Here is a 15,101-nt window from a genome sequence, read left to right on the forward strand (position 1 = left end):
ACGGTCTCCGCGTGCGCCCTTCGCCGTGCCGTGCCGGCGCCGCCCGCTCCCTGAAGTTTCGTTAACTGTTTTGTGAAGCGAACGTTGGCCGGCGTTGGCAGTTTCGTGGCCCTCACTTGCTGTGCGCGCTGTGATATTTCACGACTCGCACTCAAGATTCTGGTTTCAGCCTCACTGGCTGTTCGTTTGTACCACGTGCCCTTCTCCACTTGGTCTCTCTTTCTTCCTCGAGCACTCCTTGGGGCGCCCGTTTGAGGGAAGCGTTCGCCGTCTCTGTTGACTTCCGTACTCCCAGGCAGCCGCACTGTAGCCGGTATTTCATTTCCCGCAACTGCACTATAAGCGATACGTGTATCCATAGAGTGCTATGGGAAAATTAACGGGAGTCTGAAAAGACCACACTATATCCGGTCCTGCACTATAAGCGGTTACGTTATAAGTGGTCTATACTGTATGTGGCAAATACAAATCACATTAGAAAACAAGCATATGTGAGAACATGGTTAAAGGGAGTACTCAATAGCATCCCCAAATTCTATACAGTCGAATCTCGTTAATTCAAACACGCTTAATTCGAAATTCCGGTTTATTCGAACTGACGCTGTGGTTCCGTCAAAGTTATGTGTATTCCAATGGGCGAAAATGCCCAGTAATTCGAACGCGAAAGCATTTGGGATGGTTAATTTGAACATACCGCGCACCGACAATGCACTCAGCAGCGCGCCAAATCACGTGGCGCTCTGACCGGCATTGCTCCGACACCGCCATAGAGCAAAAGCTTAGGCGAGACCCCTCAACGCCGCACGGAGAAAAAAAAGAGAGAGAGAGAAAAAGTAAGAGAACCGCAGTGGAAATTTTACTCTCAAATGGCAAAGTCGCTGTTTCTGCGTCGCACTGGAACACGCGTGTCCGTGCCGACGTCTCAGCCAATGCTGTGGCTGCGGCCCAGAGGGAAGCAATGGTGGAGGCCCAGTCCGGCCAACGAAACTACCTACGCCGGCCAATGCTCGCTTCGATGGCAGAAAATGAAACTTCAGGGAGCGGGCTAAGCTGGCACCGGGCTGGCGGGAGTGGTGGCGCCGGCACGGCGGCGGGCGTGCACAGAGACAGTCGAAGGTGTGGGAGCTACGAGGGAGTTGAGAGGGAGGGCGAGGGGAGCCACCGAAGCCACTTCTACAGAAGCGACGGGGTTGCCGAGGTCAAATCCGCTTCGCTGCTGCCCTCCTCCCTCACCTTCAATGGACCCGCGCGCGCCCGTAGCCGTGCTGGCGCTGCCTGTTCCCTGAAGTTTCGTTTTCTGCCGTTATCGGAAAGCGAGCATTGGCTGACATGGGCAGTTTCGTGACCCTCGCTCACTGTGTGCTTGCGCGGCGCGATATTTCACAACTCGCACCGTACGTGCATCGTGCAATGGTGCACGAATACTTAAAGAATAAGTCCTTCTTTTAATTCGAACTTCTTTTAATTCGAACTTCTTTTAATTCGAACAAATTTGCGGGCCCCTTTGAGTTCGAATTATCGAGATTCGACTGTATTACACTTATATTTTATTAAATGCATTTCCCCTGAGCAAAAACAGCTTTCTAGTGCCGTTTCGGTTTAACAAATGTTTCAGGGGTCACACAGAAACACAGACAACCTTAATGAAGAGAAAAAAAAAAATAAAGAGCACACATTTTAGTTGTACTTGTTTTGTTTCTACAATTCTTGACAAAATAGTGGCACCTGCAAAAATTGAGAAATATACAGTGGAGCCTCGATTATACGTCTCCCGGTCATGCGATGACCCGCATTTTACAACGAATCGGTTTGGTCCCGGCAAGACCCCAATAGAAATAATGTATTACTAACTTCGATTATATGACAATTTTGTGCTGACTCGCCTCGTCTGAAGCCTCTCTGGTACTGCCCTGTGAAAAAAAGACGCAGGCTGGCACGTAAGCACACTGCAGCCGGCTGGTAACGGGTGTGCAAAACCGTAGTTGCCCTAATGTAACACGAGGGGCGACATTCCGGTCACGCGAAATAAAAAGAATGAAACCGCTAATTTGATGCGAGATGAACGGAAAAAGAAATGGTACCTTCACTCATCATAGTCGTCTGAAGAGACGGAGCTTTCCTTGGGTGGGGTATTCTCGGGCGATCACTTTCATAGATTGTTTGACTTTCGCAAAATTTTGCGCGACTCGGCACCGAAAGCGTCCCTGACAAGTGTTTCTGGTGCTGTCCTAAGCTCGCTATCAGCGCCAAGAGAGCTGTCGCCAGTACACTTCGAGGCGTTTGGTGCCGGGACGAGCCGAGTCTCACGAAAGCGAAACTATCTCCAAAAGTGATCGCTCTAGAATCAAGTCAGCTTCCATGCTGTCGAGCTTGTTTGAGATTTAAGTACTTCTTCAAAGACCACACAACCATTTGACTCGTGGTCAGTACTAGGCCACCTCAAGTTGCACAGAGCCTTTCCGACTGGCCTTGCATTTAAAGAGGGCCTGCCGCTGGTCCCACCATCCGCAAATCGTCGACTCGTTGACGTCGAGACACTGAGCCGTGGCGGACTTTCCCGGCTTCTAGGCCATCAAACTTGCTCATCTCTCGAAGCAACCTTCATACCGAATGTGCTGCATCGCCACAACGTCGCAAATAAATGGAGTCGAACAGGGTCGAATTGCAACAGGCTGTAGGGTATTACAGCATCGTAACCAGTCACAAGTACCTGCGAAAAAAGTGTCGATTCCAAACAAAACCATCGACTTGTCTATGGATTGGATCAAGACGTAAAGAGAGAGGTTGCTAACGTAACGCTAAAAATCGCAGGATTTAGAAAATTTGCTTTAAAATGGTCCATTTAGTCGTTATTCGAATGTAACGGGAGAGTCGAGTTCAAGCAACGAAAATCATGAAAAAGAAACTCCCGTTACAATCGCATAAATACGGTAATTTATTTAATTACTTAACCTACCTGCCTTGGATGCAGTGCAGGTTCGTACCGCAGGCTTATTTAGGTGGTTTGTACCCATTTTTTGTGCAATACTGAGCGTCACTGCATAACTTCTTAGCTTTTCGATTATACGACACCCGGAATATACAACGGTTTTACGTGGTCCCCTCAGTCGTATAATTGGGGTTTCACTGTAAGCATTACATACATGTGGGCTTTGAATCTAAGTTTTGGAGCATTGTGGCCAGTCTAAGTAGTTGCTCCGTGGCCAGTCTTGAAGCTTGCAATAGTGCTTACAATAAATATAATTTGTCTCCATAGATTTGTCCTTTTTAAGAATTGTCATAATAATGTTCTAGCTGCTGCACCGCTGTGGGTTGCTCGACATTTGCGTAGGAACATAGAAAAAGCACATTGCTTAAGGCGTTTGTCCAGTCTCAGAATCAGTGCATATATATCTGAACATTAATGAACAATCTGGATTTCAAAACTAGTGATCTAACAGCGAAAATTAGAATTAATCGGAGTCGGAATTAACGGAAATCTACTGTACTTATAAACCCCTGATGTGTAGCGCCTCCCCACGCAGCTGCGGCTGCGTGGGGAGTAGACTGCGGTACGTGCGTTGACACCATGCTTGTTAATTCAGTTAGTAAGCGAATGTGTCAAGTTCATGCAGCCGATAAAACTACTATCCCTACTCCTTATAGCTCTCTACTAATTTGCTACCGCAATTGATGCTTCGCCTTTTGGGCAAAACTAAGACATTTTTTAAAATTATTACTTTGTCTGCTTCATGTGAAGATCGTGGATACTTGGACATTACCCTTTCAATGTTCATAAATTTAAACGGATGCAAAACTGCCAGTCGCACGCTTCGATTCTCGGATATGCGTGGCTGCTTGGTCTACATGTTTTGCATACGTGCAGGGCTTGAAAATCGTTGTTTTGGTTATAGTGCGGTACCACTTATAGTGCAGATATTCGTGACTCTAGCGACTTATGTTATAAGCGGTCTACACTGTATTTTGTGCTGCCATTAGGCCTAGCTGATTTGACATTCGCTATAAAGCTTTCTGCTGTTCGGTGCCGTGTTTTTCATTTAAAGGATTTGCTGCTATTAACAATGGTGCTGACTCTGCCTTCGTCATTTTCGGCGATGGCGTCGAAGCCCGGAACGCATGGCAAGGATCTAAAGTGTTGCATAATGCCAGTTTCTGAAAGTCAACTTCGCCGCAATACAACAGTGTTACACGGTCAAGCATACACAATGTCTGATGGTGAAGCATGCCAAGAGTGCAAAGGATCCAGTCTCATGGGACATAAAATGTGTTCCTAATTATACACTTGTGCACCCGCTGTCTTTTGTCACAGTACAAGCACTGAGACACTTAATATTTGTACTGGCAGGCATTTAAAGCTATTTCGAATGTGGCTATGGCGATTTGAGCCCCTGAGGGCAGTTAAAGGCAGGAATTTGTTTTATCGGAATTTTTGTGGTTCCCTAGAGAGTCTGAAAAACCAGACGACCGTATATGCACTTTCTTTAAAGTCGTGGAAATAATCTTAGCAATAGTAGAGAGGATTGTAGGGGAGAAACTCCAAGTGAGGCAGTTTGTTTTGAAAGGTCTTCCGGTTGCAATATGCTTGTTTTATAAATCAGTCATGAATCGAATTAAAAGTTCACCTGGCTGTGGCAGTGCATGTTTGTCTGAATTAAGATTACTGCTCTGCAACTTTATTTTGAAAAATGCTGCACAGATTTGGTGGGAAAGGGCTTCACAGCTGTATGTGAACAGAGCTTAATAAAAGATCTATAGGCAATTTAATGGGACTATTATGATGGCACCACCATTGGCTATTAACGAGTGCATTTTCTAACTGCAACAACTAATACAAGGTACAGTGTAGACTGCTTATAACATAAGTTGCCTATGTCACAAATATCCACACTATAAATGACACCACACTATAACCAAAACACCAATTTTCAAAGCGTGCAACACATACAAAACATGTAGACTAAGCAGCAGTGTCAGCATGTGACTGAGGTTATTGCATTCTTTTAAATTTTGTGAACGTTGCATGTTTAACTCTTTCCTTACCGCGCCCATTGGGCATTGTTAGCCCTCTATAGATGGTTTGAAACGCCGCCGCGTGATTTGGCGCGCTGCTGAGAGCATTGTCGGAGCGCAATATGTTTGAATTAACCGTCGCAAATGCTTGCGCGTTCGAATTACCAGGCGTTTTCGCCCATTGGAATGCAAATAAATTTGACGGTACCCCAGCGTCAATTCGAATAAACTGGAAGTTCGAATTAAGCGTGTTCGAATGAATGTGACTCGACTGTACCTTCAATTTCACATGACTATAGCCCAAGATGCATTGGCATCTAGGAGTGACGGCATTCTCGGCACAGTGACAAGCGCACTATCTTTCGCATGACTAGTGCAAGACACATCGGCGTCTGCGAGCGGCGGCTTTCTTGGCACTGTGCCAACTTCTAAGCACGCTATTTTTCGCGTGACTAGCGCAAGATGCGTCAGTGTCTGTGAGCGGCATCATTATTGGCACAGTGCCAAGCAAGCTGTCTTAAAACTGTGTGGAAATGCCGCCCCTGTCGATGCGGAGTTTTCAGATAAGCTTCAGATAGGCATATTTCATATTTCAAATTATCAATATACCAAACTATTTAACAATCCCCTTCTGTATATGTCGGTTCAACTGTATTTTGTTTAACACGGCTGTACTATAAGCAGCCTGTGTACATTAGGTTCTATGGTAGGGTTAACAGGAATGGGAAAAAAACGAATTATATTTCGTTCTGCACTATAAGCGGTTGCATTATAAGTGGTATGAGCTGTAATAGGTACGATTCGTATGTAATGAAAATGGTTGTACCAGTGTTTGGCCTTGACATTACTCCACACAAATATTGCGTAGTGGCCCATGATGGAGGGCATGAATGGAAACTAAAATGAGAGGCCAATGCAATGTGGAGCACTGCAACGCCCTTGCTGAGCTCTGTCCTATGTACATGGTATTGATTTTGCATGGGCTCACAGCATAGTTCATTAGAGCATGCATTCATTTGAGCTTTACTTCGAGAAACTTTCCCATTGTAGATATCGTGCACTTGCATAAAGCTCTCTTTTTTTCTAAGGCATTTATACATAGAGATAATTTTTCTGTATTATTGTGTGATCTTGGAGACAACGGATACACAGAACAGCAGCACTTGTTTTCTGCCACTCTAATGGTCGGTAAAAAGGAATAATTGCCTTGCCTTATATGTAGGCCTTATTGCTTTTTGAAAGGGAATGAAAGAAGAAAAGTTCAGTCATATGCAAATGTCTGATTTGTCATAATTAAGAATTTTAGCTATGACTTCAGCTGATCATCCTGTCCGCAAGCTTCAAGAATTGCTTTAGTCATTGAAACACAAGATGATATAATAAAAAGTAAAAAAAAAAAAAGCAATAGTTGTAGCGCTAGGTTGTAGGAGCACATAGACTCCATTGTAAGATATGATGGAAGCAGATAAAAATGAATTCATGGAAGGGGGAGACAAAGATGACAGGAGCTGCATGATATGTGTAGTCCTTTCATTTAAAGCCACTTTACACATGCTTCAGCGTAATACCAAGTTGACCTACTGAGTCACATACCATTTTCTGAACTTGGTGTTTTTTTTTTGCAAAAAATAATATGTGAAATGAGTGTTCTAGAGGGGATGTCTGGAGTGACAAGGAAGGATGAAGTTAAGAAAGATTAGCAACTGAGAAACAGTTGGGGTTATAGGGTTATAGATATTACAGTAAAAGTTCAGGATGGGAGACTTTGATGGTCCGTTCACGTGATGAAATGTGAGAAGAGCTATATTGCCACAAGATGAGCCAGATCCTGTCATCTTAAATGTCAAAATACAACAACGTCGCCGGTGTGGTGTGACGTACCCCAGGAGAGGTCTATTCACGGCTTCTGCAGCTGCATACCTGCAAGGAGAAATGCAATAATGGTTGTGTACCCCTCTCGGGATGTGCATTAAAGAACACTAGGTGGTCCTAATTAATGTGAAGCCCTCTGCTATGGCAATTCTGATAGCCCATGTGTTGCTTAGGGACAATAAACCAAATCAATCAATCAATCAATCAATCAGTAATGTTCTTGATTGATTCTGGCGATAAAGAATTGATTGAGAAACCTGCCCACCAACCGTGCCTTTGAGCAGATACCCAAAGTGCCTGTTTACAAAACTACAGCACAAATTGACGTGGAGTGATAATAAAATGTAGCAGCTATTTCATTCAAAGGTTGGTGCTGCCCTTAACTTGCAGAGTTCAGGCTGATTTGTGAATATGGGGGTAAAAACAATCTTTAGCCCGGATGCTACTCCAGTTTTCTTACCAACTAGTACTTGAGAGAGGCAGAACTGCTTTCAGCTTCTGCTAAACTATTTTAAGCAGAATTCATAGCATTAAAAAAAAGAAAACTTTATATATATATATAATATAGTGTTTGATGCGAGGCAGAATTTGATTGTGGGTCTCAAATGACATTGAATAAAAATGTAGGCGGAATAAGACAAATACAAGAAAGAAAATGAAGTTTGTGCCACTGTAATGCGGCAACAAATACTGGCATGCAATTCTTTTAACTATACTAGATAGTTTACAATATTGTTACCTCAGTTATGTTAGCTTTGCAAAAGTTTAATTCATAAAATATAAGTAATACTTTTGAAGCATGTAACACTTGTCCACTTCAAGTGCTTTAAATGTTATATGGTGTAGATAACAGAATGCTGTCATGTATTTGTTGAGTTAAATTTGTAAACTTAGAGTATAATTTTTTAAATCTTGCATTAATTTTCAATTTCCTCAAAATTAATGGCCCATTTACACTTCTGCCAATCACTAGGCTGACTTTTTCTTTTAAATGGGACATGTTTTATCCTGAGTTGTTCAACAGCTTTTACTGAGGCCACTTCTGAGTTCCGCATGTATTTCAGCAGGAAAATTGGAGCTGTGCTTGAGCTAAATTAGCTTGCTCATGTAAAAGCTGTATGTCATAGATTGTTTTGCTATCTTTTTGACTTTTGCTATTGGTAAAGGGCCTGTGATTGTGTGCATGTATACATATTCAACTGTCGCCATGTCAAATACTAATGAAAGCCCCGCTTCAACCCTCAAACCCATCCTTGCCCTCTGTCCTGTCCTTATCTGCTGACCCATCTTTGGTCTCTTGCCCACTTCCTGGCTGTCTTTTATTTATTCATTTATTTGTTTTTTGTTTCTTTTCTGGCTTTCTACCTTTTCCGTCTTTTACTTTTCGGACATGATAACCAAAAACGTATGGTCTGGAACAATTACTTCAATTTGTATTTGAATTGCTGAATGTTATCTTGACATCCCATTTGCATTAAAAACATCAAAATTTTCTTTTGTACATTATGGCTTGTTATTCTCATGTACTGTGATGCTTCATATTAATTTACTTTTTCTTATTTTGTCCTTTCCTTTTTTGTGGCCCCCACACTTTTCTTTTCCTCTTTTTCTTTGTAATTGCAATTTCTCTTTATTTTTTTTCTGTTTATTCTGTTTTGTGTCTACTTATCTCTCTGTTTTGTTATGCCTGTCACGCACTGCCATTTCACTGACATTGCCTCTCTTACCTTCTCTATGTTTGCATCTATCCATCTATGCCCATCGATTCCTTACTTTTCTTTCTAACCCGTGGCACACCTATCTTTGTGTGGCTGTGGTCTGTACTCCATCCACATACGCTTGAATTCGGTCCCTATACTTGGTGCCTGTCCTTGCCTTTTCTTTGCTCCTTCTTTCCCGGCATTTGGGCATTCCACTTGATTTGCCTCTGTGATGTCTCTGGCATGTTCAAAATCATCCTAATGTGGCCTACCTTGCCGTTGTTGCTGTCACTGGTGATACTCGTGTGCCTGCGTCTTGCCACTCATTCCCACTTTATTTGCTCAATTGCTGCGCAAATTTTCATTGTGGACCCACTACATCTGTACTTTCAATATCCTTTTTTATCATTCCTTTCCCTCCACTTTCAAATGTTATTCAACATGTCACTCAACTTTCCGTTTTCTTGTGTATGCATTTCTGTTGATTTTTTTCCTTTTTGCTTCTTCCTGCTATGCTGGGCCTGCTATGGCCATACTATCATGTATGGTGGACATCTAATTCCTTATCTTTCTTTTGATGTTTACCACTTCACCTACTGTATTCCTGTCTCTATTCTGCTTTTTATATTTTCTCTTCTGCCCTCTTCATTGTCTTGGACACACCGCAATTGTACCATGTTATCCACAACTTTCTGTGTTCACTTCACTTGGTTTCCACCGCTACACGTCGCTCAACGCTCAACAAACTCTCGTTCCCGTGCCGATCTTGACCTTTTCCTTTCCACTTCCTGCGGCATTCATATTGTTTATTTATTGTTTATTTTTCTTTATTCTTTTATTCTTTTGCGCCTCCGGTTCGTCCTGCTTCCTCCACTCTTTTCCCTGTCACCCTGTGCCTTCTTCTGCCGCTCCTTTGGCCGCTACCCCCCTCCCCCTCCCCATGCCCTCCATCTCGGTGCTCTGTCAGGAGGACCCCGCTTCGAGCGCCAGCTTTCCCAGTCCAAGGCTGCTCTCAGCTCTATGCTGCGAGCCCGTCACCCTTCGGCGCAGTTTCTTGGTGGGCCGCCTCAGGGCGCGCCTCAGGGTCCACAGGGTGCTCCTCCAGTCACCATGCAGGGTCCAGTTGGCGGACCTGGAAACAGTGGTGCACCGCCATATGCCCAGCCAAACATGGACATGCTGCAGAAGCAGCAGCAGCAGCGCCACCAAATGATGATGCGCCAGCAACAGATGCGCCCCCAGGGCATGGCACCTGTAAGTGATGGAACTGGCCAGCCTTTGCTTCTCTCGTTCAGACTTGGCAGCACAAACAACATGCAGACACCATTGAGATTTCCTACAAAAATTGCTAGAAGGAAATCTGGCATTAGTGTCCATGGGTGCTGTAGGTATGGCAGTTCAACCAGCATGGGAAGCATGGGTAGTATGTGTATGTGCCTAAAATTCATCCTTCTAAACGACTTTGTGGTGGCTATTGCATACCTGCCAATTCTCTCAAATTTTTCTTGAGAATTTGGGTTGTTTTACAATTTTTTGGTTGTATAAAGTTTTCCGGAAAATAACTTTTCTCTGCGAGAAATTTTCGCTTGTCGGTTTCCAAATCTTCCTTTGAGAGTCCTTTGATGGTGAAAGGAAATCAGAAGGGCACTTGCTTCAACAAGTTTATATTGCAGGGTGCGTACAGGTCCTTGAAATCCTTGAATACCCTTGAAACTGAAAAGTGCATTTTCAAGGCCCTTGAAAGTGCTGTAATTTTTTTCCTTCCTTGAAAATCCTTTTTTGTGAGTAGTGCACTCTGATATCGACATTGCGACTTCCTTTCTGTGGTAGATCGGCGTCGATCTGACAAACTCCCCATTTCAGAAACAATACGCCAGCGCGAGAGCACACATGGTTCCGTTTTGCAGAACTGCACGGAAAAAAAAATAAAAGGCTTCACCGCGTCAAACCGCAAACAGAGCGAGAGACCCGTGCCGCGCTTCGGTGCCTGCTCGGGGCTGGCAGTGTTTACGCTGCTTTCCTCACTCTATCATTTGTTTCACTCCTCGCCTGTCGGTCTGCCTTGTCTCACTTTTACTCTTGCGTGCGAGGTGAAGCTAGTGAAGCTAGAGAGCTATAGTGGAGCAACTTCACTGATGCTCAGTGCCTTTGGATGAAGGTTTGTTATATTTATGATAATATAAGTGCAATAACAGTACCGTATTTTCCGGTCTATAAGTCGCACCTTTGCATAAGACGCACCCCCCTCAAAACGGCAGTTTTTCCGGGAAAAAGAATGTATACAAGTCGCACCGGTGACGCACCTGTTCTTTGGGTAAGCGATTTAAAAGAAATGTCGCAGTTTCGCCCGAAAGGCGAAGCATCAATTGCGATAGGAAATTAGTAGAGAACTATTCGAAGTAGGGATAGTAGCTTTATCGGCTGCATAAACTTGGACAAATTCGCTTACTAACTGAATTAACAAGCGTGGTGTCAGCGCGCACACGTAAACATGAATAGATCACACTCAATGACCGCAGACGACTGTCAAAACGCTGGCAGCAAGCGCAGCCGCCGCAGCAAGTGAAGGTTCGTGCGGTCTATCGCTTCAACGGAAACTGAGCGGCGAATGCACAGCGCATACAAAGGTCAGAGCCGTGTGGAGATCGCATTTAGGAGACGGTGCGGGCGACCGCCACAGCTGGGCAAAGTACAAGCGCGGTTGTTGGCAGAGTAGAAGCTGCTCCCCCCCCCTCCCTACCGCGCTGCCTTCCCGCTTTCTTGCTTTCACGTGGGAGATTGAGTGGCCAGTGCCCCTTGCGCCCGGTTGCAAGATACGCATTTGGTGCCGCAGCACAGCGTCGCCCCGCCTCCCTCCCTCCCATACCCCCACAGCCTTTCGCGCGACGAAGGTCGTGTTTGCTTTCCGCCGTGCATTCACTCTCCGGGATAGTGCGCGTCCCCCGCGCGAGTGAAAGCGCGCGGGCGACGCGCGAGTCATATTTATCGCCCTTGGACTTTATACGGAACCTTACGGCGACGGCAGAATGGTTGAAGTGTCCATATAATTGCCATCGCAATAAAAGTTAGAGTGACGTTTCACTCCGTGAACGCGGGTCACGCGCAAGCAACCCCACGCGCATTTTGCCATTGTGGTTGTCGCGATGTTCCTCATAAAGTCCAAGAGCGATAACATCGTCCCCGCGCGCCTTATGCTGTATGTGCGAGTGAAAGCGTTCCGACAGTGAGCCGAATCGCACACAAGGGAGGAAAGCAGAAAGGCAGCCCGGAGGGGGGGGAGCTGCCTGTACTCTCGTAGCAACTGCGTAGTTTGCGCAGAGGTGCGCGCTGTATCTTGACAGCGATCTGCTGATGCAAGGACTTCGGGGTCGATCGACTCGCGGTCGGCCTACTGCCTCTTGCATTGCTGCTCCATCCTTCTCGCGTGGCGCTCGGGAACTTGATCACGAGAACCCGGCACCTCGATAGCGCGCGCGCATAGAACCCGTAGCAATGAAGTCAACCGGCGTGCTTCGCATGGCCATAACATCGGATCCGATTTTGGCGGCAGTTTTTTTGTGGAAAAAAAGAAAAACATACATAGGTCGCACCGTTCTAAAGATGCACCGACAAAAAATTCAGAAAAAAAAGTCTTATACACCGGAAAATACGGTATGCTGAATGTTTTGGAAATGTTTGATGATCATTGGGATATACATTTATTTATTTTTATTTTAGTGCGATAACCCTATGCTGAAAGTTTTTAATATTTTTGGTGAACTTTACCCAGCCTATACTGGAGAAATCTCAGCCGCTGTTGTAGCCGTTCATTTTGTGTTGTGATCTTGAGAAGCTATCAAGGCTAGACATTTTTATTATAATTGTGATATATATTTATTTATTGCAAGTGCAATAAAGGTAGTAATTTTTGGAAATGTTAGAGTAAGGAAACCTTACTTTGGATGCCGCTTTGAGTCGTTGAATAACCTGTGACAGGTCCTGGAATATCCTTGAATTTTCGCCTTGGAAACCTGTACGAACCTTGATATAGACAAGCTCCTGAAGCAGGTGAAATTGGTAACAGCACATTTGCTGAAAAAAAAAAAAAAAAGCGCCGTGCTGTGAAAAACCTGCTGCTTGTCAGTCTCTGCTTTTCCAAGTTTGCTGCTGCTTGTGTTAAAGAAAGAAAAAATTATGGGGTTTTATGTGCCAAAACCACGATCTGATTATGAAGCACGCTGTAGTGGGGTACTCCGGGAAATTTCGTCCACCTGGGGTTCTTTAATGTGCACCTAAATCTAAGTACACAGGTGTTTTCGCATTTTGCCCCCATCGAAATGCGGCCGCCGTGGCCGGGATTCGATCCCGCGACCTCGTGCTTAGCAGTCCAACACCATGCTGCTGCTCGTGCACTGTTATTAAAGCTAAATTATCAGTAATGAAGTGCCTATGTATCCCACATAAGTACTGTGCTCAGGGCAAACTGAAAAAAAAAGCAAAAAGAATTTTTTTTTGCATTATAAATACAAAAATTCAAAATGTTGCATTATAAATGCCACAATTCACAGTGATCTTTTATATGCCATTAAAGACTTATTGGCTTCATGTTTTTAGGAAAAATATAATCACCTGATATATTAGAAGAATAAACCATAATAAGTAATGCAACAAGAATGTCTGCAGCCAGTAGCATAGAGATGTGATAAATCTGTGCTCTACGACCCATCATTTCATTGGTAGCTGAACTGTCGTTTCAATCTACTAATTTAGGTTGGAAACTGTATGGTAGGCATCAGCAAAAAAACTGTTTTCATGTCTCTTTCAGTGATGCATGTTTTATTTTTGTACTGTTGGTTACAAACCAGTGCCAGTTTTCTTATTTTAATGGTGGCCTAACAGATGGTGAGAACAAAGGTAGAAAAATGAAGAGCACAAGCACTGCTTGTGTTGGCCTTCTTTTATCCTGGTATCCCATTTGCACTATTTTGTGCGCTTGAAATGAACCTGAACTAAGTGGCCCACCTCTCCCTTCTGCTGCGAATTTATGATCTTTTATTTCTATTACATTTTTGAATATTTTTTACATTGTACAGTAGACTCCTGTTAATTCGATCCTTGTAAGATCGCAAGAATTGCTCGAAATTATCGGAAAGATCAAATTAACAAATGGTGGCAAAATGAAAGAATTAAAATAGTCTTTATTGCTTAAAGTAGTCTGTCGCCGTCAACAGCCTATTTCAGTACCTGCATTCCAATAATTATACCTGTCTTCGTCAGTTGGCGGCCCACCAACTCCAACACTGACATCAGCTCTGGCAAAATCCGAAAACAAGACATCGTCCAGGACACAGTGCAATTATCATGATTACTGCAGGTCAGGTGTTGGCGGCACCATCGTCGCCTAGCAATAATGCCATCTGCTGAATCTAGTATGTTTTCAAGCTTTTATTATCCACTCCATGGATGAGGGGGTGCTGGCCATGGTCGAATTAACTGAAGTGCCTTGTGTTCACATTCAAACTAAATGAGCTTTCTATCCATAGCAATTTATAGTTTCTCGCCAGGACTTCTCAGTGCATGCAAATTAAGCAAGAAGTCAAATTAACTGAGGCTGAAATAAAGGGAGTCGACTGTATTAACATTTATGGACATCACTGATGTTCGCTAACAGAAGCACTAGGGCGTCACTACTATACTGCACTTACTTGTAGGCTGGTATGGTCTGTTCGCACATCTTTTATGCCTCATTGAATGCGGATGAGCAAAAATTTTCAAAAGTTATATATTGTGAACATTGACATTAAACCCTCAACATAGCTGATTGACATTCATGTTACTTTGTGTTCTTGACTGTGTCCCCACACGTTTTCATTCCCCATGATTTTTGTTGTCTGTCAGACCGACTTATTCCGCAAACGCACTGAATGCCTGAGCTGTGAGAGTCGCTCCTCAGAACTGTTTGCGGGGGTGCTTCTTAAACCTTTGCCATTTAGTTCTTTTATGTTTCTACCATGCCTGAAAAATAATGATCTTGTAGCGCCCACTGACGCCGCAACGCGGGTCGTTTTGGTCGGTGCTCTCAGCCGGTGCCTTGGCGCCAGCTGTCAAAGAAGTGAAAAATAAGGATGCTCAGCGCGTGCTCGAGGCGCATGCTCGGCACGCGCAGTGTCGTTCTAGGAGCTTGCCGCTGGTCGTTGCAGCCGCCGCTCGGCTCGCTGCCTTCGCCTTCTGAGTAGGAACGACGGCACGGCTCGTACGGTCGCCGTCACGTAACTCCTACATTGGTGACCCGGACGTGATTCGAACACTCAAGTAGGGGTGTGCGAATATTGAATAACATCGAATCGAATAGTGAACATTCGAATAATTTGATTCGTGAATAGAATATCTATATTCGATATATTCAGTGTAGGGACCCGAGCAGTGCCACAGGTCGCGTGCGCGCGCCGTGGAGTCCCTCTTACTTGATGCTGCCCAAGCGAGTGTTTCACTTCGTTTTCGGTGCAAAAGGAATGCCGAAGGGACCATGGATGGGCTGTC

General features: G+C 44.4%; 1 protein-coding gene across 6 annotated transcripts in view; it reads left to right on the plus strand.

Moving 5' to 3' along the window:
- Positions 1-15,101, plus strand: part of LOC119443051 (mediator of RNA polymerase II transcription subunit 12-like protein) — a 159,505-nt gene that overhangs the window by 106,236 nt on the left and 38,168 nt on the right. For 4 of the 6 annotated variants that reach the window (XR_007465751.1, XM_037708183.2, XM_037708185.2 and 1 more), the window contains exon 38: positions 9,550-9,836. Coding sequence is in view for 4 of the 6 variants with exons in the window: in XM_037708183.2 (XP_037564111.1) it covers positions 9,550-9,836 (287 nt within the window). In the remaining 2 variants the exon portion in view is untranslated. Of the gene's footprint in view, positions 1-1,523; positions 1,627-9,549; positions 9,837-15,101 lie in introns of those variants that run through there. The other 2 variants (XR_007465752.1, XM_037708184.2) reach the window with 2 other exon arrangements.

This window comes from Dermacentor silvarum, chromosome 2 (assembly GCF_013339745.2).
Source record: "Dermacentor silvarum isolate Dsil-2018 chromosome 2, BIME_Dsil_1.4, whole genome shotgun sequence".
In the NCBI taxonomy this organism is placed as follows: domain Eukaryota; kingdom Metazoa; phylum Arthropoda; class Arachnida; order Ixodida; family Ixodidae; genus Dermacentor; species Dermacentor silvarum.